The sequence below is a fragment of the Botrytis fragariae genome (genome assembly GCF_013461495.1).
Source record: "Botrytis fragariae strain BVB16 chromosome Unknown tig00000112, whole genome shotgun sequence".
Classification (NCBI taxonomy): Eukaryota; Fungi; Ascomycota; class Leotiomycetes; order Helotiales; family Sclerotiniaceae; genus Botrytis; species Botrytis fragariae.
This window is the reverse complement of record NW_023500997.1, coordinates 162,858-188,327: the sequence shown is the minus strand read 5'-3', so window position 1 is coordinate 188,327 and position 25,470 is coordinate 162,858. Positions and strand designations below refer to the sequence as shown.

General features: G+C 43.7%; 8 protein-coding genes across 8 annotated transcripts; 2 read left to right on the top strand and 6 right to left on the bottom strand.

The window, feature by feature from the left end:
* Positions 1–403: 403 nt before the first annotated feature.
* On the top strand, positions 404–3,446 carry Bfra_007610 (uncharacterized protein; the record flags this gene model as incomplete). The annotated part of the gene is made up of 6 exons (XM_037337981.1): positions 404–800; positions 852–1,110; positions 1,162–1,286; positions 1,335–1,441; positions 1,493–1,666; positions 1,722–3,446. The coding sequence occupies 6 exons, from the start codon at positions 404–406 to the stop codon at positions 3,444–3,446; spliced, it is 2,787 nt and encodes a 928-aa protein (XP_037190044.1).
* Positions 3,447–4,069: 623 nt separating this feature from the next.
* On the top strand, positions 4,070–5,237 carry Bfra_007609 (putative presenilins-associated rhomboid-like mitochondrial-like protein; the record flags this gene model as incomplete). Its single annotated transcript, XM_037337980.1, has 2 exons — positions 4,070–5,041; positions 5,097–5,237. The coding sequence occupies 2 exons, from the start codon at positions 4,070–4,072 to the stop codon at positions 5,235–5,237; spliced, it is 1,113 nt and encodes a 370-aa protein (XP_037190043.1).
* A 601-nt stretch (positions 5,238–5,838) lies between these two features.
* On the bottom strand, positions 5,839–8,331 carry Bfra_007608 (putative mfs quinate protein; the record flags this gene model as incomplete). The annotated part of the gene is made up of 13 exons (XM_037337979.1): positions 5,839–6,194; positions 6,302–6,887; positions 6,937–6,979; positions 7,035–7,167; positions 7,230–7,368; positions 7,431–7,503; positions 7,553–7,623; positions 7,675–7,751; positions 7,799–7,854; positions 7,904–7,949; positions 8,005–8,034; positions 8,102–8,145; positions 8,270–8,331. The coding sequence occupies 13 exons, from the start codon at positions 8,329–8,331 to the stop codon at positions 5,839–5,841; spliced, it is 1,716 nt and encodes a 571-aa protein (XP_037190042.1).
* Positions 8,332–9,238: 907 nt separating this feature from the next.
* Bfra_007607 (uncharacterized protein) lies at positions 9,239–11,278 on the bottom strand (the record flags this gene model as incomplete). Its single annotated transcript, XM_037337978.1, has 2 exons — positions 9,239–10,751; positions 10,803–11,278. 2 exons carry the CDS (start codon positions 11,276–11,278, stop codon positions 9,239–9,241), a joined length of 1,989 nt encoding a protein of 662 aa, XP_037190041.1.
* Positions 11,279–11,788: 510 nt separating this feature from the next.
* Positions 11,789–13,442, bottom strand: Bfra_007606 (uncharacterized protein; the record flags this gene model as incomplete). Its single annotated transcript, XM_037337977.1, has 5 exons — positions 11,789–12,259; positions 12,344–12,361; positions 12,416–12,648; positions 12,710–12,801; positions 12,850–13,442. The coding sequence occupies 5 exons, from the start codon at positions 13,440–13,442 to the stop codon at positions 11,789–11,791; spliced, it is 1,407 nt and encodes a 468-aa protein (XP_037190040.1).
* A 503-nt stretch (positions 13,443–13,945) lies between these two features.
* On the bottom strand, positions 13,946–14,446 carry Bfra_007605 (uncharacterized protein; the record flags this gene model as incomplete). The annotated part of the gene is made up of 1 exon (XM_037337976.1): positions 13,946–14,446. The coding sequence occupies one exon, from the start codon at positions 14,444–14,446 to the stop codon at positions 13,946–13,948; it is 501 nt and encodes a 166-aa protein (XP_037190039.1).
* Positions 14,447–14,880: 434 nt separating this feature from the next.
* On the bottom strand, positions 14,881–16,683 carry Bfra_007604 (uncharacterized protein; the record flags this gene model as incomplete). Its single annotated transcript, XM_037337975.1, has 5 exons — positions 14,881–15,351; positions 15,408–15,676; positions 15,733–15,887; positions 15,937–16,237; positions 16,293–16,683. The coding sequence occupies 5 exons, from the start codon at positions 16,681–16,683 to the stop codon at positions 14,881–14,883; spliced, it is 1,587 nt and encodes a 528-aa protein (XP_037190038.1).
* A 1,923-nt stretch (positions 16,684–18,606) lies between these two features.
* Positions 18,607–23,950, bottom strand: Bfra_007603 (putative cytokinesis protein sepa protein; the record flags this gene model as incomplete). The annotated part of the gene is made up of 2 exons (XM_037337974.1): positions 18,607–20,282; positions 20,332–23,950. 2 exons carry the CDS (start codon positions 23,948–23,950, stop codon positions 18,607–18,609), a joined length of 5,295 nt encoding a protein of 1,764 aa, XP_037190037.1.
* Between the last annotated feature and the right edge of the window lie 1,520 nt (positions 23,951–25,470).

The window sequence follows — 25,470 nt, the reverse complement described above, 5'->3', positions numbered from 1 at the left end:
ATCTTTTTATTTCTCTTCCTCGTCTCCTCCCTTACTTCATCTCCACGACACATCTACTCTACCTTTCACAAAATCTTGCAAATAACCTCCTTTTATGTTTTGATTCCTTTTGGACCATAAACTTTCAATTCTATTAAAGGTTTTACCATGATTAGCATTTTCAGCCTTTCCAACACACATGAGGTATAGATGGTACACAATCTCATCTTGCACACTTGAAACAAAGCAAGTCTTTATTTCTTGCGCCATATCCTGATAGTTGTTCAGACACCCTGCGATCTAGTGGATTGACGCTTCTCCAGAAAAATTTCCACCATCGGCACATACCGGTATTCTATAGCAGTTTACATCAAGATTTCAAAACTTCTTACACTATACATCTACTCAAGCACTTAAAAACATCATGGCGGCCTCTTTGGGAGAGTCATATGAACGTTTCTCTGTTCGTCTGCCACATTCCAATGGCAAAGAATCGAAATACCTAGATGAGTACATGGAAGTTGGAAAGAAAGACCCAAAAACAGGAGAACTTACGCGGTTTATCTTCTCGAAAGAAGAAACATTTGGTCTGGAAATCACCCTAAAAGCAGGCTTCAACCACGGATATTATGATGGTGTTATAGTCAAGCTGTCAGATGTCAATTCTGGGGGTATTGTTTGGCAGAAGAGATACCCAAAGTCTAACGTGAAGGAGCCGAGTCAGCAAGATCAGAAAATTCTGATTGGTTCTATCGATTACGCAATGATCGATGGGAAATTGAAGTCGAAAGTTCTCATGAAATTGGCACCACTAGTACCAGGTATGTCCCATATCCTCAAATATGTAACTGGTGATCTAACATGAATGAAAGATGATTTCCGCAAGCCTGGAGCCAATGAAACTTGTCGCTACCCCCGTATGCTGGAAGGAATCTGCATTAGTATATGCAAGTATAAGAGAGCCGGCGATATTCAATTGACCAAGGAAGAATTCGACCTAAAGCTCAAAGAACATGCGTTGAAATTAGAAAACTATGCTAGAACTGATGGCGAAGGTTCTTTAGATACCCCGAAAAGGATTCTTGTCCATCGTAAAGTATACCAGAAACACAACATTACACACAAGTTGAGGTAAGTTTTCATTTGAGTCAGTGGTGATATATATACTAAATGTCCTTTCAGATTAGTAGATGGAGTTGCAGTCCCAAACGAGGACATTGAAGTATACTTGGTCCCTCCAACAAATACTAAAAAGCTTTTCAGGTACAGTGATACACAGAATTTCTATTACCTGTGGCGGGGTGAGAGTAAGTAACACAGATCCATGAACTCAGGATTTTGACTGACGAAACCAGAGTTCTTTGATACCACAGCTATAGCCCAAACCCCTATTGCTCTAATTCGACAACCTTGGGATATTTTGACTCCCAGAGAACGAGAGGAAGCATATGGAGAGCTTTCGGTGAGCTGATTCCAAATTGGCGTCTAAAGTGATGTACTAAACTTGTACCAGAAATATGATTTCCAACAAATTTGGTCTCATCATTTTAAAGCACTTGGTCCGAAGCCTAACAAAGCAGCTACCGATGCACTAAAGAATCAACTTCGTGAAAACCTTCCAGATTACTGGCGTTCGTGGCATAAGTTGTACCTGTATGAAATTTCGAGAGCATTTAAAATGTTGCAGGTATGTTGCAACAAACAATTGCCATGTGTGTGACCTCGAACTTACCCGGTAATAGGAGAGGCGTCGATTTCTTGATAGGGGAGAGATTCCAGAAGATTTAGACATTATTGGCAAGTCTGAGGAAGCCCCCATAAAATTGGAAAATACACCGAAAAAATTGGAGAAGTTTTCTGAGAAGATACGCATTCCATCTCTCACACACCCTGGTAGGTCTGTATTTTTGAGATTAGCAGCATCCTCGCCTAAACTAGCAACAGCCCCGATGTATGAACCAGAGAGCTCTCCCCAATCAAAATCTGCTCAAATCGTCGCAGGCATGAGTTCAGCAATGGAAAGGTCTGCAAAGACTGAACCATCAGGAGCCTCAATTTTAGGTCGAGCCTCTGCCTCGATTACCGGTGTACTTGGGCCTATCAATGAAAGACTCCTCTGTCTAGAATGTGATAAGAATTTCGTTAGCGACCGAGCGTTTCTTGACCATTTCCAACCTACTCACGGCAGTAATTTTGGAGATCTCAATCAAGCTATGATGGATAAAATAAGTCCTGACGCATTTTCGAATAGCCTTCCCGGTGTATGGGCAAATACAAGAGCCACGGAGCTAATGAAAACAACAAGTAGGACGCTGGCTATCACGTCTTCTTCCGAGGTACCTGCTCCAAAAGGTCTCAATAACTCTTTATCCATAAGCTTTCATGTCGAACATAGAATGAATAGTCGTCTCACCAAGCCCGCAACCAACAAATCCTCTAAGTCCAAGTCAAGCTCGACGAAAATGTCAGTTCCTAAAACGATCACCGAGCCCATTTTCAAGACACCAAAGCGGCCGGCCGGAATTGCGGATCTGTCTGAATTGAAGCGGCAATCCTCGAAGATGAGACGAATGATGGGATATATCAAGGGCGAAATGGCGATGTATCATAGTCCACTTGCCATTGAACAGGCAACAAGACCCTCAGTGTTGAGCCCAGCATGTGTCAAATCTTCTGTTTTCGAAAAAGATAACTTGACAGATCCCATGGATCTTGATAACTCCCGGATGATTGTAGCAGCCAATCCATCAAAGCCAGGTGCCACATCATCCAGCTCTTTCACCAGCACCAGTGTTTCTCCTTCACTTCAAACTGCTTCACTCTCGGTTTCATCGAGTGAAAAGCCCCAGGCATCCCAGATTGTGTCATACTCTACCTCCAAGCCACTTCCAGTGCTTCCTCCTCCTTCAATCCCTGAACCATCATCCGTAGATACCTCAAGCACCAACTTACCAATGATCACTTCTTCCAATTCACATGTTATTTCTGTTTTAGATACCTCAAGTATCGAAAGTTGTCAGATAACATCTATTCCAGATATCGATGAGGTGGATACTTCTGCCGAGCTGCCAACCGCCGTTGAATCAGACGTTAATACTCCATCTGAAATCGGGTCTTCCACTAGACTAGCCGCCGAAACTCCCTCGATCGTCACCGAAACGACCGCCTCCTCAGTTATTCCAGTCATCGACCTCGACAAATGGGTTTCATCGCCCGAATTCATTGCCATTCACTCATCCACCTCTTCCTCTGCCTCAGTTATCAAATCTGAGACTGACACAGATAAGAAGCTGCAAATGAAAGTTGAAGAAGATCCAAAAATTCCAGAGGCAGAAATGAAGAGTAGTGAAGAGGAAGAAAGGAGACGGGAGACAGAGCTTGAGGATGCGATAAGAATTGCTGAGGCTAGAATGGAATTGCATAGAGTCAGGAGGAAGATTGAAACATTGAGATCGGGAAGTTTGTGAATTGTGGGGAGTTAAGTAGTTTCGGTGGGTTACAATTTAGAGACTTGACTAAGGGGAATGCTTGAGGGACATTATTAGCTTGGGAGCTAGCACGCGTTCTCTTATCATGATAACTTCGCTTGGCATTTTTCGATTCATTTTATTATATTCTTCGACTTATTAATACTTGATTTTTCTCATAAATTTGCGATGGACATTCTTTAAAATTATTTGATACTAGGGTTCCAGATATTTTTGGGGCAGTCACCGAACATGAATCTATAGAATTGAGAAAGTAATTTGGTTCGGGTGTGGGAAACATAACTTCCATGATTAGATCGCTGAGCCAATGAATTTGACGAACAATTATTCGGTTGGTAAAGAAAGGGGAGGCAATTTCCTTCCACATGTCGATACAGCCCGGGTGGCGTATCGTGGCTCCGAAATAGCGTCCATACGCTAAGATTAATCACGTGCCCGAGCGATTTATCAAACGAGACATTACTTGAAGCAACATGAATGCCCAACAGCATGGTACGGCGAGGGTGTGATTACCGGACTTGTCAAGCATAAGTAGTATTTTAGAATCTCTCTCGATGCAATAAAAGACACCACATTGTTTACTCCTCATCCGCGTCTTAATAATGATTCGAAAAATCGGGCTTTTCCAGCCTTCAGGGATTCTTTCGCGCATCACACCAATTCGACGTCCATTGAATTTCAGAAGTTTCCGGTCTAGAGTTCTTACAAACTACAGTCATGATTCTTCACAGGAGATTAATATTGAGCCGCCTCCGCCTCCTCAGCCGAGCCCTCCAGTTAAATCCAATGTGGCTGCAATGACCATATTTACCGTGGTAGCCGTGGGTACCATATACGCCACATCCGCCATATACGAGAATCTGAATCTTCAAAAAGAGACACCCAAAATCATGGATATGTTTATCCGAAACGAGGAAAACACATACGATGTAAGACGCAAAATGCACGAGATGAACTATCCTCCTGGAATATTATATGCGCCGACCCCATGGCCACCCGTTCACCAACTTTCCAGTCCTCAGGGACGAGAAAAATTCTGGAATAGACTAATGCCCTCGGAAAAATTCACATACACCATCATGGCGACGAATATAGGAATCCATGCTCTGGGTAGTCTGGCTCCAGGATTATGGTCCAACATCTTCGTGCATACACCCGGCATGAATCGAAATTTCACATTACTTACCTGTGTATTTGGTCATGGGGGACTTGCACATTTGGGTATGAATATGTATGGATTCCATTCCTTCATGCCGGCCTTGGGACAAGACCCCTCTTTCAAATCGAGTATTCCCCACATGACGGCTTTCTATCTCTCAACGGGTGTTATGGGTAGTTGGGCACAAGCTTTAAGTGCGGGACTCAGACCAAATGTCCCGGCGGTACCGTTTCTGGGAGCGAGCGGTGCGATATTTGCACTGATTGGTGCATTTGCTATGCAACACCCAGAAGCTCAGTTCCAGATTATGTTCATTCCGTATCCGTTTGCGGCGCAGGAATTGTTGGGTGCAGCTATGTTGTTTGATCTACTGGGTGTTTGTGGTGCTTATAAAACTCTTAGATTGGGACACGCGGTAAGAATCTCTTGAGAATCTTCAGATAACATGTGACTGATTTTGAATTGTTTAGGCGCATTTAAGTGGTGCTTTGATGGGTTTGGGATATGTGTATTTCGATTGCGAGAGGAATATTTGGAGACCTCTTTGTAGAGGTGTTCATAAATGGTTTGGAATGAGAAAGTGGGAGAAAAAGATTGAGCGGTATATTTGAGATGAGTGGGACAGAGTAGCCTAATTTGGCTCCTGTTACCAAAGGCGATGTAGAAAAATCATGAGTGGAGATGAGATCCTCTCCACTTATAGCTGCTCATTACTTGCGTTGGCGTTTAGGTATTGATGTTCCCCTCACATAGTTAATCAATGGTTTATTAGTGGAGAAGGCATGGCTTCCAGAATCTAAACGATCACCAGAAAGTCGTCGGGAGTGAGTTGGCATGTGACACAGCAGGTAATACAAACTGGCTGAATATATTCATTTGATGTACTTAATGAAAATGGTATATAGAGTGCCTTGACATCCGTATCCGTCATAAAATGTGATCATAAAATTACCTCCTCGCGATGCCCTCTTCCCAATGACAAAATCCTCATTGGCCCGCAAAACTCTTAATGCCAAACTATAATATGAGAGCCATAACATAAATCATGACTCTTTAACAACAGTATCCCACCTGGTCACTCACACTATTCGTTTCACTCTTATCCTTCTCCTTTCCCATAAAAGATCTCGTGGGTGTCAATTGCCTCGCCCCCCTCGCACCACCCCGCAGCCCAACCCCCTTCTACCTACTATCCCACGTGGTTTCTAGATATTAAATTTGGACATGCGGTTTTGGCACACCAGCGTGTTCAATATGCTCTTCCTCAACCGTGGCCTTTGTGACCTCTCTCTTCCTCAGATTATCATTACCAGCTTCGACATCAGGAATAGTAGCAGCGAATTTCTCATTGTTGGTGCTGACATGAGTACCAGGGCCTCCTCGAATCGATCCAGTATTCGATTCCACATCTCCTTTATGAGCTATTGCAGTGACCCCAAACAGATCGTCCATTTTCTCAAGCGAGAGACCTTTGGTTTCAGGGATAAGAAACCAGACGAAGAAAAACATACTGAAGCAGAAGGTGCCGAAGATGAAGTAAGTACCGTAGCCGGCACGGCCGACTGTTACTAGCACTTTTTAGGTGTTAGTTTGCCTCATGATGGTATTGAAAGGATTTGGAGGGAGCATGAAAAAGAATGCAGAAAGAAGGGGGAAAGAAAGAGAAAATACTCACTAGTAGGAACCGCCTTCGCAACCACAAAGTTAAACAACCACTGGACCGCTGCCGCAATCGCTACATTCAACGCTCTCAATCTTGCAGTCGGAATCTCACTAACAATAATCCAACAACAGGGTCCCCAACCAAATTGAAAGAACCCGGCAAATAGATAAATGCAAGTCAAGGCAAAATATCCTACGGGAGGTATGACAGCATTCGGAAGCGGCGGATTAAATCGCACATAGAAACCAATAACAAACATAGCACATCCTTGTGCAATACTCGTCCAGAGCAGAGATTTTCTTCGTCCGAGAGAATCAGCAGCTAAGAGGAGAAAAGCAGCACAGGTTGCCATTTTTACAATTCCATAGATACCAGTGGCGAATAGCCCGGATGTGGTGGAGTCAATGCCGAGATTCAAAAAGATCTTTGGAGCGTAGTAGTTGATGGCGTTGGTGCCAGTCATTTGTTGACAGATCATTAGTCCGATTGATATTAATGCTCGGTTGCGATTTCCTTTTATTGTCCACATTTCTTTCATGAGATCAAGGAAACCAGCGCCGCCGATTAGTCGACGCTCGTTTTCGAGTTGTTCGGCCATCTAAGGTAGAGTTAGTAGGGTTTGAATTAGCCGGGTAGTGGTATCATACTTCTTCTAACTCCATGCGAACGTATGGATGATCCGGTGGAAGACTTGTTCCGGTTAGTAATGCTTCTAAGAGTTTCATGAAGGTAGCAATTAGCTTACTTGGAAACTAGTGACAAGACTGCAGTAGCCTTTTCCCAATTGTCTTGGCGAGCCAACCACCGAGGAGATTCATGACACAAAAAGATTCCTACGAGTAGGAACATTGCCGGCAACATTTGTAAAGCCAGTGAAACTAAGGAATAAGAAGTTAGTGTTCCGCTAGCCGTAGTTCTGGCTTGAAGGGGGTAGCATTACCGATCCATGCTGTATCGCCTTTGAGATGCAATATGGCACCGTAGTTGACCCAAAAACTTAACATAGTCCCGGTAGCAATGAATAGTTGATACATTCCGGTGAGAGCACCTCTGATAGCTCTTGGTGCATTTTCACTGACCTGAAGGTAATGAGTTGATTAGTTTAAAATCTCAAAACGAGGAGGAATTCGGTGGAACATACATAAAGTGGTGTAAGCATACTTGCAGCTCCAACACCTAGTCCACTAACCAGTCTACCGACATATAATGCTGAGCTATCAATCTTTAGCCACCGATCGAAATTCGTAAGTCAGTTCCACTCACATATGCCCGTCTGATGCACATTGAATAATGACACCTAGAATTGTGATACCGGCAGCAACGAGTAGCGCAGGCTTTAACTTATTAGTAAATTGATCCTTATAAATTCCACTGGAAATCATTACCTTTCGACCCCATCGATCTGCAACGTAGTAGGAAGCCAATGATCCAAAGAAACAACCTGCTTGTAATGTACTAACAACTATTTATTTTCAGAATCAAACTCCAAATTCATGTTTCTAAACTCACTATTCGATGCAAGATTTGCTTGCGCAACCTTACTAAGTGTGTCGATATGATATTTCCTATTCATGTCAATAATTTACTCAGTGTAGTATAGGAGTGTTAACATACTTGGTGAAAGACGGCATCACAATAACACCTCCAATTGTACCAATATCTATGCGAATCAGTATCATTTGCATTCCAGCTTTCGAATCCTGATTTGAACGTACCCCAACCAAAAAGCATGCCACCGAAACAAGCTGTGTAAAAGTCAGTGAATTCTGCCATCATATTGCCTTCTCGCATCCGCAAAAGTTGTGTGCATACCGGAACATGCTAAGAAGAAAACTCTCCATCCATAAATTTCCGGGCTATTCAGAGATTCCAATTAGTTTAGAGAATTTCGCGAAGATGCATATATGCTTACGGGTCCCTGTCGTATAAAAGTTAGTACCAATTGTCAATTTTCAATTAGTTCAAGGTCTCTGCACATACGTTCTCATGGATTCATTCTTCACAATCTTCATCAAAAACCTTTGCCCAAGTCCGACCGCCATCTTGACGAGTCTATTCGTGTAATCTGAGATATGATTGAGCTGTTTCAACCAGAATGTTTCTCATCGACACCGAAAATATAATAAAGTCTCAACGTGTCAATTTCAATGGAAACGCGTACGAAGAAAAAGTCGAGCCTCTGCAGGAAAGTCGTACCTCTGGAGGTTTAGTCTGCCATCATAAATGTGGTCGAATACAACCATATAATATCATCCCATTTACCCCATACCCCATCATCCCAAAGGAGAAACGATTCTCCATTAGCAACCAAGACCGATATCTCCATAACTATCTTCCACCTTGGTCAACAATTGGCCAAGGGAGCCAAGTATACCCCCTCTTAACTTTAGAATCCCCACCCCCAGATTTCTGATACCCTGGTTAAATCGCCTACATCTTTACATGGGATAATTCCCACGTTGCATTCATCCAACCAATATAATTTCTTATCGTAGGTTCTGCATGACCATATCTGGGGTTAATAACCGGTGGGGCGCATATATAAGTCTCGCGTATCCGTGCGTTGTAATCCGTTTGCAGTTTGGTGTGTGGAGCCCCGCACACAGAAGGATGTGTTGATCTTGTTGTGTTGAACAAGGGTGTGGATTACAAGAACCTGGAAGGATATTTATCCAGCAATCCCAAACAAGAAGGACGTTCGAGTAGAAGGAATAAGAGCTTGGCTTCGAGCGCCACGCATCAAACGCCAAATCAGTTATATGTAGGCAGATCGCTTATAAGATGTGAATATGATGCACACGAGTTGAGGTGATAGATAAGCGTGATAAGGTTGTGCTCTGTCACACTATTTTCTGACTGAGTCGAGTAGGTCTAGGCATAAATGTCTTGGAAACAAATAAATACCTAGAATATCTAATCGTCTATAGAACTTACCAAATGATAACTCACTCAAGTTCTAATCTCATTCACCAGCCACCCGGGAATGACAGGTTTATTTTCCCACCCATCAAGATAGTTCTCTGCGTCCCCAGAGGGCTTGGCATATATACCAGTCACAAACCAAGCCACAGTTCCTTTTTTCAATGTGATCTGTAATGTAGGTATCACGGTACGACTTTCAACCAAATTAGAATTTGGGTCAGCATTAACGAGCATCGCCGTGCGACTACTTTCACCATCACTTTCGAGTGCAGCTATTCCAACCGCCCCTTTCGATACAGCGAAAGCACCGACTGAGCCTGGCGAACTGCCTTCAGGTGTGTTGAGATCGTAATTTCCAATGATCTTGGGAAGTGTACCTTCATTTTTGGTTGAGTCGTAAAGATCAAGGGAGCGACCATCCGATTTTCGTTCGTTATAAATGGCGAATGCGCCATCTGCCGTCATAATTTCTCTTCCAGCCTCTATCTTATGAACCCGAAGATGCCAATTTGGAGTTTCGTCGACGGGAGGTATAAGATAAGTTTTGATGGTAACATCTGGGAACGGTTTCCAGATAGACTTCAACACTAATTGTTTATCGTGCGTCTCAATGACTGCTGTCTCGCAAATTCGGCGTGTTTTCCAAACTTCACCTCCATCATCAGACAAACCGAGCTGTGAAGCCAACGCAAACTGTTCCAACGAAAAGCATCCTGTAGGCACAGAATAACCATATGCGCTACTGTACGCAAAAGATCCATACTTTGCATGTGTTCCTCTCATAGGATATGAACATGCTTGACCTGACGAGAGTATCATCTTGTGATCTCCAAGGTAGCTGATGATATGTCCAGGATGTTTCAAAGCTTTGATGGCTGGGAGCAAGTTCGTTGGGTATGGTTCTTCTTCCGATGTCCAGAATGGATGATCCTGGGGAACAGCCAAACAAATAAATGCCAAACATGCCCAATATGGACTTCCTGGTGAATTATAATTTTCCGACATGAACATGTTTGGAAAAGAATATCCCACGGTCAAGGTTCCAGTAGGACTCCATATTTGATCCTGAGTTTGCCACCATCTGAGATTTCTCAATAGCAATCCCTTAACAATACCCCATGTTAATGGTTCTGGTAACTCGACATCAGCGTATGCTAAAGCACCCCAGAATGAAGCCATGGCGAATCGGTATCCGACACTTCTTCCAAATGGTGTTGCTCTTCCTCCTTCATCGAAATAATGAATAAAGTCCAATGCATAATCTTGAGCTCGTTTCTTGAACTCCGCAGCTTTTTCTGGATCCTCATCGCCTGCCAACTTCGCGTATAATAGTTGAAGGAACTGTATAGCAAAGCTTCCACTGTAATAGTCTTGTTGCCAAATCCCCTCAGGTCCATCATTTGACCATCCTTCTCCTCGAAAGAAAGAATTCAAATGAATAATATCTTGCTCAATCTTCTCTTGTGAAAATTTCCCTCCATTCTTCTTCAATCCTAGATTTGCAAAGACTCGAAACCACAACCAATTTGTATTCGGCATGCTAGAACTGGTCAATGGTTTTGCCTTGGTTCCCACCTTCATCAAAACTCACTTCTTACTATTAATTGAGTTTCCCAACCACGTCTCCACATTCCCTCTCTCCTTCTCACTCAACTTTTCCCAAAATACTGGCGCAACAGCTAATGCAAACCCCAAAGGACACATCTCCACCATTCTTTGATCATTGTCTCTCGGCTCTCCCCAATACTCCTCATTTTCGGGATCAGTACCTTTCTTCAATCCCTCAATCCACCATTCCGCCCCTTCATATTTTCCTCCTCCAGCTAAAAGCGAACTTAATCCCCATAATGGTCTACAAAATCCTTCAATTTCAGCAGCACGCGCATCGAAACGGACGGCAGTGGAACCAGGTACACGGATCAAGGCTTTTTGCGGGGAGAAATGAGATTTGAGGGGATCAAGAAGGGTTTTGAGGAGATTTTGAACAGATTCTCGATCATGGATGGAAATGAGGGAGAATGGATGTTTGGTGTCATAGCCTAGTGTTAATTGATTTGGGGATGCCATGATGAAGGATGTTGACGCGAACCTGCACTTGAGTCCGCAGCAAGCCAAACTCAAGATGCAAAATGAAAGGAAGAAGACAAGTACCTACATGGTGATATTTAGATTATATCATGACATATTTACCTCGTGAGAATGATATGCCGACAGCAAATATCTACATTGAGTGTTTTGCACCGCGTTGATTGGGACGCGGTCGTCCGGGGATAAATTGAGGTGGGGGAAGTGCATGCAGGCTAAACTCAATCACTAAACGCACACCCTCTCTATCGACATCGACCTCGCCCCGCCTTAAATTATTTTATAGAATTGGAGAGCTACTCAGCTAGTATTTGCAAAGCTTGATATGTAACACATTTGAATTTCACATTCACCATATCCTGGTGTAATAAAATCTTACAAGAGCCGCGATTTCTACCAACACTAGCCGCCCTCTTGAGCTGCATCCGAGCCACAGCTTCCGAACATTTATCTCTCCATACCGTCTGCTTGATGATAGTTATGATGCCTCTCCTATCCTCTAATTCGCACGAACTCATCAGCAGTTTGTCGCAATACTTCTTCTGTCATCTCCCAATAAACTGAGTCCTCGGGGTTAGTACTTGGCGTCGATGGTTCCAGGAGGACTATAGCATCTATGAGCTCCGTAAGGTCATATTTTATTGCTGTTTCCTTCTTAAGAACCATAGCCTTCTCATCGAATGCTCCAAAATCTGTTGGTTCTTGTCTGATTTTAGAGTTTTGAATCATATCCACATCGATTGGCTCCTGAATGATCTTTTGTCTCTTCGCCAACGGCTCTTTAGAGGGCAGATCTGCGTAATCTAAATCAGAGTGCTCCTCATTTATTCTATGATTTGGGATTATCTTGGGCTTGAAATTTCGTGTTAAAAATTTGTTCGAGAGTTCAATCTCCTGCTTGACTGCGTTCGGCGGACCTTGAGCTTCGCGTTTGATTTTGCCCACTTCGCGAGGATAGGCAGACTACTGGGCAGTGCCATCTTCATCCGAAATGATCGATCTGTTAGCAGGCAAAACAGAGAAGTGCTCTTTGATGACCCCTCTTACAAATTCCTTCTGTTCTTTCTAATGTTATATATGTTAGCGAGAATGATCTGTCAATGGTAAAGGGCAACATGCCTGCAAGATCCAAAACACAATTTCTCTCTCTGATGGTTGCATATCATTCCAAGAACGGAATTTTCCAGACTCACAACGCTCAGGTGTAAAATTTAATGACCACTCTCTACGCGATCTGCAAAGGTTCTGTAGTTCTCTCAAGGTGCACCGACGCTCTATGTCAGTAAGAGATTTCCAAGGATTGTAATAGAGGGGAGGCGGATAAGGGACAACGTCTAAACGATTGAGAAAGCCTAAGTAATACGGTCAGTAATGTATATTCGATGAATGGCGAGTGGGGTTCACCGAAATTACGATAGATAAAATTAAATTTGAGAAGATCTGAAGTATAGAACTTGTAGGAGGAGACCACAGATTCTTTAGTCGATATTCGATTTTGACCCAACCTTCAGATGTCAGATTAGAAAAGAAGCCTGGAGATGTTGAGACCTTACCCAATAGAGTTCGTGATCCGTTGTTCCTCGAAACTCGACGTGTCTACCTTCTCGGCATTCCACAAGGCTGTGGTGGTATCTCTTGAGAGGTAATTGTTTGGCGTTGCGGCAATTCTCCGACGATTAAGTGTGACGTGAAAGCTTCCAAGGTCGACAGAATTAACGCCGATTATGTCAGTCTGACCCGACAATCTTTCATCGATTTTGAATTTCTTGAAGACAAATGGAGCGCCGATGACATTTTTACCGTAGTTACTCATGTTTACACAAGCGATTTCCATTCTCGGATCTTGTTTGCTGCATGCACGACCTGGGTTTGGGTCATTCACAACTGCTAGACCGTAATAAGTACTCTGCCCTTTAAAGTAAAGATTTGCCTCGACTGCATCAAAAGGTTTGAAGCAAAAACCAGTCTTCAAAGTTATCTGAATCTTGAACATTATTCCAGGATGCGCGGTAATGTAACGCTCAGCTTCTCTGTCGCCATGTATCTTCTGATCTCCTAGCTTGACATACTCTTTGAAGGACTGACCTGTCACAGCGTTGACGATCTGAACCTCGTACTCATTGCCATCCTCTGTTAAAATAGCCATGATGAAGGTTGCAGTTCGTGGTTCTTCGCTGTGTTGTTGATTGAGAGAAAGTCAAATACTGCTATGGAAGATAGCAGAACCGGCTTAGCGTATCTCACTAGTACCCGGTAAAGTGAAAGATCGAAGGCCAAGAGGAAAATTGTAAGGAAGCAGAAGTGAACCCGAGAAAAAATACAGTTGATTTGAGGTTTATATGCTGTAATATGGAAAGCAAAAAGAAAGATTTTGCGATTCCTTTTCTCAAGATACCATTCTCGTGCTATAAGCTCATGACAACTGCATGAATACATATCCCTCAATTCAGCTGCTAAATATGAACTTGCTTTTATTACTACTGCTATGCTATCTGGCTTGGCAGTCGAGAACTTACGATGTCATAGGCTGAGCACAGCAAAAAATCAACACAATCGTCTCCCATATCAGCAGCTATGTACATCATTACATCCCGAATTCCAGAGATATATGCCCCTGGCCAGAAACAACATGCACGAAATAAAAGCCATCTACTCAGTCTTAATTCTCTTAGCCCTCGCCTCAGCATCTTCGATCTTTTTTGTGATCTCATCCATCTTTCGTTTCTTCTCCAACAACTCAATATCTCTCTGAAGTTTTTCTTTCTCCTCCCTCAACTTTTGTAACTCTTCCAGTTCCTGCAATTCTTCATCCACAACTTTAGAGGCTTCTGGCTTCGCAGCTCGTGTGGAATCAGCATGTCTTACAGCTTTGGAAACCTTGGTCTCGGACACGGACATAAGTTCCTCGTCGAAATCAAGTGATGTAAGATCAATTGGTTCTTCCTTAACGAGTGTGATCGAAGCTTGAGAAGGAGCTTCCTGAATGCTTTTGATCTGGTATTCGACTCTCGGAATCCCTGTCTTATCCCTGTGTGGTGTAGTGATGTTGGAGTGAGTAAACTCTGTAACCGACTTATCTGAGATGACTACTGATGACCCAATTGAATTGAGTGGAGCTGCTTCTCCAATGCTTTCCGCCCTGTTTAGCATTGTAAATGGTAACGGGTAAAATTCCATATTTATTGTACGATCTTCTCTCATACCGTATGGAAAAGGTGAAGGTGAAGGTGAAGCGAAGGAGGGGGAGATTGAAGAGTCACGGGACTTCAAGAGAATGGTCATAATGAATGCCGTCTAGCTAGCGTAGGTAATTACAACAATTTATTGTGTATTGATATAAAGATACCATGTGGTCATTCATATTATGCACTTCACTCGCTGGTGGAATAGTAAGATTAAGCCTCTGTATCGCCACCTATTAACTACTGAGGTACAAAGTGTTGCAGATATGCTATTCATGAAAGATAATATGTCAAATATATTGAACTGTTTCCTAGAAACTTGTAGCAGACTGTTAACACTGTCCGTAGCTGGATCCCAATAGAAGCTAGTAACATGTTATCATTGAGAAGTAGACCCATCATTCATTCCGTCCGGACACGCTTCTTAGATCTCGCCGCATCAATTCTCTCCTGCAAATTATCTCGCTCCCGCTTCATATGGTGAAGCTTATCCTCATGCGCAATTTCTTCCTCCAATTTCTTCACTGCAGCTTCTTTCTTACTTGAATCTTCGTCCGAAAGCCCCGCTGTAATTCCATCAGACTTCGAAGCCGAGTTCAGGATGTAATCGTTAGTTTGAGGAACAAAATTACCCAGATTGTCCTGATTATCCAGATCAGTTTTTTCGTCTTTGATTATGTTCGCGCCTGGAATGTCATTGATTCGTGATCCGTCTTTATCAAGCTCATTCTTCAACTCTTTCTTGTCGCTCCTGTCCTTGTCCATAGCCTTTGAAAATGGGCTGTCATCTTTTTCATCAAGAGAAATGATCCTGCCCATCATACTTTTGTACTGACGCCGGATGATACCTCGCTGGCGATCCTTCTTATCTGTCTGTCAAAGCGCGTCATTGGTTGTTCCTACAAAGAAAAAGACGGAATGAAACATACCTGAAGCTTATCAAATGCCTTTTGCTTCTCAGCAGCATACATCTTGTCCCAATGACGCCATTCCCATGGATCATCCTCTGACTTGATCCTGCTACCAGTCATGGGGAGTATCAAACCGGTCTCTTTCTCTCGATCTTCATGCCATTGCTTCTTGCTCAGTTCTTGCAACTCAGCCAAAGCGGTCTTCCTTTCGTTATCGTTCAAGATAGCCCACGAATAACAGTGTAGGGGTGGAGGGTACTTGATGATACCCACCAGTTCTAGAAATTCTTTATGCCATGCCAGTCAGTAAGACGCCATAGGATTTGATAGAGAGTTGGCTAACCTGCTGCCCTGCAATGAAATTCGAATATCCCGGAGCAAGATCCGGTGTTATAACTTGTAGTAATGCGTTCTGGTGGTTGAGGCTCTACCATAAGTTTACCTTTGTACATAAAGCCTCTTGATAAAACGTTCGGCTGCTTTGTTCCGCCGGAAAACCTAGACATATTAGCTGTTAGTTATTTGAGAGCATCGCGAATATAACTACCCGATAGCCGAGTTGATGCCACGTTTTTTATAACTATCGATGTCAACCTTTTTGGCGTCCCAGAGATTTCGATTGTTGGGCTGAATGACTGCAGGATCAACGACTCCGTCTTGAGGCTCGAGAGCGGACACGTTACGCTCAAAAATTGAAAGAGTATGCTGGAACTCCAATACTGCCTTGTCGTATTCATCATCCGATAGTGTGACGGTGTGTTTCTTGTATAGGTATAGCTTGACTGAAAATGTCACGAGACTATCCGGATGAATGCCCATGACATCTGTCTCGTCGGAAAGTTTTTCATCTATCACAAAAAGCTTTAGAAATTGATCAATCGTAAGAATTGAAACGTCACGAACCCATTTCGATACTTCTAAATGAAAATCTTGCTCCAAGCACCTTCTCTCCATCAACTTCTACATCAGCATACTGGATCTTCTGGACAATACTCTCCTTCAATTTTCTTGGGCCTTTTAGTTGCCAAAAACAGATACTAGAAATCTGTTCACCTGGATCAGAAAAGTACAACTTAGCATCAATAGCGTCATATCCACCAGTATCAAAGCCTGGTTTCAATGTGACTTCGATGTAGTATAAGGTGTCCGGTTCTGCAATAATGTACCTCGTACGGATGACATCGGAGGCCAGTTCCTTGCGTTCGACTTTAATATGTTCGTCGTAATACGTGTCGTCCGGGTATCTTTTGATTCGGACCTCGACCTCACCTTGACTTGTATTCAAGATAGCCATGCTAAGCGACACTAGATGTCTTGCGCGTTTATGCTTATACAAGCTGAGAACTTCAGTATCGAAGAATGAAAGCTTCGCGGTGCCAAATGATGATATTCCGATTATCTGGATGGAAAGGTCAGGATATGCGGAAAGGTGATTGTCATACAGATCAGTAAGAAGTAAAGAATTTGAATGAACGTCTTGGGATTTGAGATGAGAAATAATAGTGAAGTAACCCTCACCTTACACAGTGTGAAACGTCCAGATATAGTGCATAATTCGAGACAGCATCATTCCCTCTTGACCTCTACACGAAGATACATGCACTCGAAGCTACGAGTCCGATTCTCTTTGTAAGCCTTTCCATCTGCCTGCCATCTCTAGAAGACACAAAATTCTTCAATGAACCACCGAGACTCAGACTTGCAGTAAGAAATCTCTAGGTCATAGTATCTGTCTCCAAACTTTTCCTCGGCTTCCTCAAACGATCTTTCCCTCAAAATTCCCGACAGATCTTCCATATTCTCCCAACCTCTCCACAATACGATATCGCGCCTACACATTCCTCAATGCTGTGACACTGCTGCTAAACTTCTTTTCAAACATCAGTACAATCGACTGTTTTCCTTCCCACTTTACAGCTCTGGAGCATAGTCACCAAATGACACAAATAACACACTATTCCTTCCGCATCAACTCGCCTATTCAAGAAACTTTATTCCGGTAAATATTCAACAAGCTAAATCCATCCATCTCCTCTTTCCAAGCTCTCTTCACTAAATCCCTAGTGATATACCCGCACTGTAATACACCCACACCAAATCAGCAATCTCATACATCTCCTCAAATTATCCCTAAATTATCCCCAAACAATCCTCAAATTATCCCCAAAAATCCCCAAACAATCCCCAAGTAATCCCCAAGCACCCCTCCCTCAAAAAAACAATCTTATCCTCCAGCATACTATCCAGCATACTATCCAAAAAAATATGAAGCCTAAAATACCAGAACCCCCCTTCAAGCCGATTACCCCACAGCATAATCCTCAAACGACGACACAAATAATCACAGCTAATCGAACATCCCTATGACATCACAACCCACTCACCCCTTTCCACCAATCCAATCACCCTTAATCTCATCATGGGGAGCGCAAAACTATTGGCGAAAAATATCCTCCCGCCCCCCTTTTCCCCCAATCCCCATTCCTCAAACCTCCAGAATTCGCCGACATGAAGAAATTTGCACTTGCATTTCCTAACACTTTTATCAGATCACATTACCACAACCACCCAGCCAGCATACCTCATAACCTACTTTCACATCCCACACAAAGCAAATCACACAACATCAATTACCAAGCAAAAAAGAGTATTATAAAGATCTTCTTCCATCATCTCATTGTTATTAATTAAAACGATATGAGTATGTATACTTCTCCTTCACACTCCACAATCCCCGCTTACAATCTCCTCCCCAACAATTCCACTCTCCCACACCACCCATTCATTCATCCGTCTAGTTGCCCAGACACCCATCAACTTTATTGCACAACGCGTATAAAAAGAAAATTCAAACCGGCAATCAAATCAATGAGTACCGATACCATTAACCACGCACGCTATGCAGAAACGAAGTAAGTAATTCTCTTGAACTCCCCCTCCATCCATCCCTCTATTTCTCATTTCCCTCTTTCTTCCTTCCTTATTTTCCTCCCCCCTCCACCCACCCATCCATTCATTCATCCAGCGTACATGAACCCATTCCCCGCTACCATCCTCTCATCCATACCAGTCAAGAAAATAAGGTACAAGAAATATCTTGACGTAAAAGAATCCTTCTTTGAAGTAGTACTAGACATTAAAAGGCCTTAATTCTCATATCACATCTCATCCCTAGTTTTATCCCCTAATCTACAGTCCCTCATCATCCACATTTCTATCAATCATCCAATTCAATTGCTTTCTGCGGGGACCCCTCTACTTCTGAATCTGCAGGCGGACTAACAATCATCGTTGGCGTAAGCAATTTCTCACCATCCTCGGATGACGGTGCCCCCGGTACCAATATCGTAGTTTCTTTCAACTTTTCCTCCGCGCCCGGTTCTTCTTCTGTCCCTGGTATAGCAGCTTCGGAGGTACTTGTAGCTTTTTGTCTACGTCTTCGTCTTTCATTTCTTTCCTCCTCTGCGTTGTTTCTCCTCCTAGATCTTCTAGCACTATCCCTTCTAGCAGCATCTCCCTCCCCTTCATCAGCCCCATCAGCTCCTCTCATGCCTTGTAATAATTGCGCTGCTCTATCAGCGACGTCATCGGTTTCATTCTCGACTTCTCTCGGGGGTGGCAAGTCAGGGCTCAATAAACCTTCTGTGCTAACTGACTCAGGACTCTTGAGTCCCATTTCAGCCTCTGGTATTTCATCCGGATCAGGAATCTTTTGACCCGATGCAACTCGAACTTGATGACGATTTTGCAATCGTGCCCTCCGTCTGCGATCTCTTTGATCACGAGCTTGTGGTGCTGCAGCTCGCAATTTCTCCAGTAAGGAATCCATAGCACCTGTGGAACTTGGTGAAGGTGGCCCAGCAGAAGCTGTGGCACCAACATTTATTTGTGCTCGCTTTCGTTTCATGGATTCCTCGTTTCGCTTTCTTGTGGCTTCCAAAATCATGTTCTTTTCTTTCGACTTCTTCCACTCGGTTACGAAAATCGCAAGCTTAGCGAAGAAGTCTCTCCTTGCATTCTCGTCAGCAGCATCTTCACCATAGAAGACCATGATATCATCATAAGTTCGAATCATCTCCTCCAAGAACAATTGCATCTGTTCAGCCTTCCTTCTGGCATCCTTCATCGATCGTTGAACCACTTGACTAACACGATCCTGTGGATGAAACTTCTTTGGATCACTAAGATTACCCGAATCAAGTGACATTTGAACGTTCTTGATGTTGTCAATATACCGTCTGGCATCCTGTTGCAATTGTTCAACATTCAACTTTTGTGCTGCGACAACCCCGCCGATATCATCAGTAAAACCTTCCCATTCTGAATATTGAGTTCGGACAATACGCTCAACGAGATCAGCAAAGGTCGATTCGTTCTTGTCATCCTTAACCATTCCCAACCGTGCCAAGGAACTCAATTTGAAACCACTCGCTTGCTTGTTGGAATCGTTCATGTAGTTACCAATGTCAAGAATCAAACCCAGGACATTCATCAATGATACAGAGTCTCGTAATGATTCAGATACTGCAACAACTTGTTTGAGCTTGTCAGATATCTCGTCATATTCTTGTTCAAAAGTACGAGTAAGTGAAAGCGCTCTGATTCTTGACTTCCAGTAATGACGTAATTCGAAAGCCGTTTGAAGATAAATTTGATCTTCGCGTGTCAATTCGTTCGGGTCCGATTCGCGATTCTCCTTGTTTGCATCAGGCCCAGTCCAGTCTTTACTATATGGTGCCATAAGCTTTGCTGTGTTTTCTGGAATGTTACACATGTCATCTCTAATCAAAAAGTCCATCACAACAGGGTTATCTAAGACATCCTTGTCGCAATGAATAATCATCTGAACAATTTTTTCCGGGGCAAACGTAGAGAATTTTGCAAGGGAGATTTCTATGGTATATTAGTTTGGGGTGTAAGATATAGAGCGGATTAAACTTACGGAAGGTCCTCATCAAATCGCTTGAGATGATCTGTTTCTTATCCGACTTGGCCTTGTTGGTCTTTCCAATTTGTTTGATTTCCTTTGCTAAGAACAACTTCTCAACTTCATCAAGAACACCCTTACGGGTAAGCTCGGCATATTTCTCTTCTTTCTCCGCTGCTGTAGGTGCATGAGCAGCCCAATGAGTGGTCATAGGAGTATCAACCTTCTCCCAATGAATAACCTTGAGCTTCTTCTTTGATCTTGCAACACCCATACCAAGTGTTGGTGCAGCGTTGTAGGCTGGTTGTGATAAAAAGTGCCCACTCATTTTGCCAGGCATTCCAGGCGGAGGGGTGGTGGAGGGGGAGGTGGTCCCCCCATACCAGGAGGAGGTGGAGGGGAGGGGGGGTGGTGGTCCGCCAAACCCTGGCGCAAGTGGTGCATTCATACCTGGAGGAGGGGGAGGAGGTGGTGGAGGCGGTGGTCCATTGAATCCAGGAGGACCTTGCCCTGGCATAGGTGGAGGTGGAGGAGGAGGAGGTGGAGGTGGTCCATTGAAACCAGGAGGACCTTGCCCTGGCACTTGTGGTGGTCCATCGGTCCTTGAAGAATTCTGATCATGAGGAGTCTGTGGCCCATCGGACTCGAGACTTGGGTGTGAAGGCCCAGTAGTAATTCCATCATCTTCTTCATCATCGCTAGCATCATAACGCTTGACTTTAGAACTCATCTCGTCCAAGTAGCCCTTCGATTGCTTTGGTCTTCTTAGTTTGACAACACGAGGCTTTTCATAGACCATGCCCTCGTCATCTTCCTCCATATCAGAGACATCCGAGAATTCTTCCGCGCCAATTGGCTTTCTAGGAATCTTGGCTGATCTCGTTACGTTTCCAAGAATGCTGTGAGTGTAATCTCCCGGGGGAACTCCGAGACCGCCATCTGGTCCATGATCTACACCGTCCATTTCTTCACGAAGTGCTCTCAAGCGATCAGAAGGACCGGCTGCGTCACCCCAGACTCTACCCTCAAGCTTATATTGTGTCTTTTGTCTCTCAATTTGCATCTCAAGACGATCCATAAGTCTTTCACGATCCAAAATACCTTTCATGTGTGAAGGATCTGTCTCGCCCAAACCGGCCCCGCCCTTTGAAGCGTTGGATGCGGCGATATCTTGTGCATCACGAAGCATGAGGTATAATTCTCTAGTTTCAAGCTCATTTCTTTGAGCTTCCTTGGCACGAACCGTCTGAATATTTTCCATCTCACCCTTTAATGCGTCTATCTGCCTTCGCTGAACTTCGATGATTTGTGCTTGCTCGTCCAGTTGTCTCTGCAGTTTGCCTACGAGCCCATCTGCACCAAGCTCAATTCTAGCCCTCATTTCATCTCTTTCAGCCATAGCCGAATCGGCAATCTGACGGGCTTCAAGGGCTTCATCTAGTGCTTGTCTAGCTTCAGAATCTGTGTGTAATTTATCCAAAAGACTCTGTACTGTGAAATTGAGACTTTGCTTCAAGTCCATGTCAGGAAGTCTCCTATCCATAGCGACATAACTAAGCATAGAATCCACAAGTTGAAACATTCTCAATCGTTCCTCGCTGTCGCTGTCTCTGATCAGCAGAAGATGTTGCATTGCAGAAACAAAGTAATCTTGAGTTCTACTGCCTTGAACTTTCTGCATGATAGCATCGACAATTTGAGCAGGGTCAGTAAGATCTTTGATTTCCCCTTCGATACTATCCTTCATACTACTATTCTCACGCTCGAGAAGATCTTCATAATCAATAGCTTCATTCGTACGGAATCGTTCGATTTGCTTGTCGAGAACATCGTATTGGAAGCCCTCCATCTTCGTAAGAATTCGCTTGATACCGCATGCTGTAAATTGAGCTCTGATGTGAACACGGAGTTGCAAATCTCTCTCAGGAGCATCAACTACCATATTAATCAAGAACATAGTAGTCAAAGCATATTCCATGAGCAGATTCTCCATGCCGGCACCGCCACTTCTGACCTCCTCACTAGCCCCCACAAGACTTCCCATTTTTCCACGACCATCCACAGTAACTTCAACAACACGCATCCATGCATCGAACCGTCCATTTTCACCCTGTTGATTTTTCACATAGTCCATAGCCTGAATAACCTTTAAGTGGCCTTGCCCATCTGCCCAATGACACAAGAATGTTAAAACTTCACTGGCGACCCTCCTCGTCGGAATCCTGGGTGATACCAATGAGGTAGCCAGAGCCACAATGACTTGTTGATGTTGTAAAGCATCATCGGCGCCGAATTTGTTATTCATCAGAGCCTTCAAACATTTGCAAATGTCATATTCCCTATCCAAATCCTTGTCGCTGATCGATCCTTCTGGCCCAGTCGGTCCTTGAGCTTGTCGCCGGTTGATTTTCCCGAGTACATTGGTTAGAGCAACCTGGCCCTGACATTCCACAAAGGTTTTCACCCAACCAATTGGTTGAGTTCGAAGGCTGACTGCTAGACTTTGTAATTGCTTCGCTGAAATGCTATTGTCCATAACCTTCCTCACAAACCACTCTGGAGTTCCTTCTTCCTCTGCATTCAGAAGCATTTCCATAGCAGAACCATATTGACCTGTTTGCCTAGCATTCGTTCGCCTTTTTTGTTCTCCTTGCCATTCAGTTAAGCGATCTTGATGTACCAAAGTCCACTTTTTCGCTGGAGTATAAGCCATCATCTGTCGGCGCGCTTGATCGGGTAAGTTGTGCCATCCTCTTTTCTGCATCAGTGACAAAAATTGTTCTTCGATAACCCTGTCGTCGTTGGGTTTGTTGAGTTTAAATCCATCCGGCGATGCGACTGGCGAACCATATCCTGCTGCGCTAAGATGTTGAGGTAGTTTTGTTATTCTTTGATCTCTTCCTGCGCCTGGCTGATATGATGGCGATAACGAACCATTCGAGTAAGAACCTGGTAAAGCCGTTTTCGCAGAACTCCCTGATGAGAGAACGCTAGATCTTTCGGTCATAGAATCTATGCTTTGCTGATCGAAGGAGATACGGCCACCATAATTCGAGGATTGATTTGTAGAATAAGAATCGTATCTTGAATTGTGACTTCCATTTACCGTGCTCGCGATACTCGTTCGATTAGGACCCCAATGCTGTAATTGAGTTGTGCGATTTCCGGTCGATGACATTGTTACATTGCTTCCCACCGGTGGAGGTCGAGGGCCCGTGGGATGTGAACTGCCATTGATGGATGCTGTGTCTGAAGCGGGGTATTGATGAAAATCCATTCCATTCATATTCAAATGATGTGGAAGTGGTTCTCTCCTTAAAGGTACTTGATCGCTCCTGGGTAAATAATCCACTGGTATTGGCGACCTGCCATCTGCCATAACACTGTCATATGGAATCGAAGTAATCACACCAGCCATTGTATTGATTCCCGTCAAATCCGTAACAGGCGATCCGGGAGCGTCTTCCGAGGCAACAGAAGACATTCGGGCATGCCTTGAAGATTGCGATCCTCTACCGCTTGCTGCATCGTTGTTTCCTGCACCCGCAGACGAAAGTTGTCGTCCTTCATCGCTGTTGTTCCTCTTATCCTTCTTATTCCTCGAGAAGAATGAGGATTTGCCAGATGATGACATGATTGATTGTCGTTATATCGCACTGTCTTCACACTTGCTTCTTTTCCCAATACTCCAGAGTCTTTTGTTGTAATCATCAATGTCTCAAGGGATTGTAAACATTCACATCATGCTCTTTGCCAATTGTTCGAGGTTGGTCAAAATCCAGGTTGAGAGTCGTTCCAATATTAGTATTATCCTGGCAGATCGCAAAGTCGCACTACCAGACAAACGTAGTTAGCATGAATTTGTACTAAATTCTGCGACACTGACAGGATTATTTGCCTAATGTACAAGCTAATATCGGCCTGTTCATGAGGAAGCATGGGAGAAGGGGAAGAGATTGGATGGAGGTACTTGCCAGTTGAAATATGGAATTCTTTCCACGCACCACTTTTGAGATGGGGAAAAAAAGTATGTGAATCAGTGAATCCTCTTGCGAGATCCTGAAAGAATCTGGAGAACCCAACAACTGCCCACACTTCTATCGCCAAAGTCTATTTTTCCCCCTGGTCAATTCTTCAGATTCGTTTGGAAAGGCTGAAACTGACTTCCTTCCCTCGGTGTTGCTGTGAGCACATCAAACACTTTGCCCTTGACCCACAGACTACGGACGGTATGTATGGGTGCCGATGGAAGCCCAATAATTTTTTTCAAGGAAACGAATCCTGTGCGATTTAGCTGTGGAGGAAGTATTTCGTGTGTATTCTGTCTGTGCTGTACTGATTATTGAGATTTGAGTTGGGGCATCAACAACAACAACAACAACGACAACAAACAGAATAATGGTCGCAAAGAAAGAAAGAAGGGAGAAAGGGCGAAAGAGCGAAAGAGCGAAAGAGAGAAGGATCGACGAATTGACGAATTGACAAATTGACGAATCGAAGGAAAAGATATTGTATGTAGAAAGGTTAAAGGGAATGAAGGGAAAGGCAGCAAGCAAGCCAAATGAATGTTGTATGTATGTATGATGTATGGATAGTAAGTAAAACCCCCTTATTAAAGCAAAAGAGGTTTATCAGGAGGTTTAATTGGAAGATTATAATTTATGAGATACCTAAGTCGGTTGGACTGATTGCAGAGAAATGTTTAATAACATAAACTGACCTAGAGATTAATATTCTGACCTATTGCTCTCTACCTGTATCTGTGCCTGTATCTGTACCTGTACCTAGTCCTCTGGAGAACTATTGATTTCTTGTACTGCGAGAGTCTACCTGGGTAGGGACCGGTAGCTAAGGAACTGCTTGGGTGCTTGGGTGCTTGGGTGCTTGGGTGTTTAGGTGCTTGTGTGCTTGTCTGCTTGTCTGCTTGTGTCTTTTTGGGGCGTGGTGGGCTGGCCCGGAGCGGAATATCGGACTTGAAGAAGATTATTGGAAGGATGCGATAACGATAAGGAACCTCGGACGGTGTGTACTAAGATAAGATGGCAGGTGCCCGGTCCCGTGGAAACATAACGGGATGGGTGGATGGATGGATGGATAGTAGAAAGAATATGAATGAATAAATCTATAATCTGTACCATTTATTTTATATTCGGT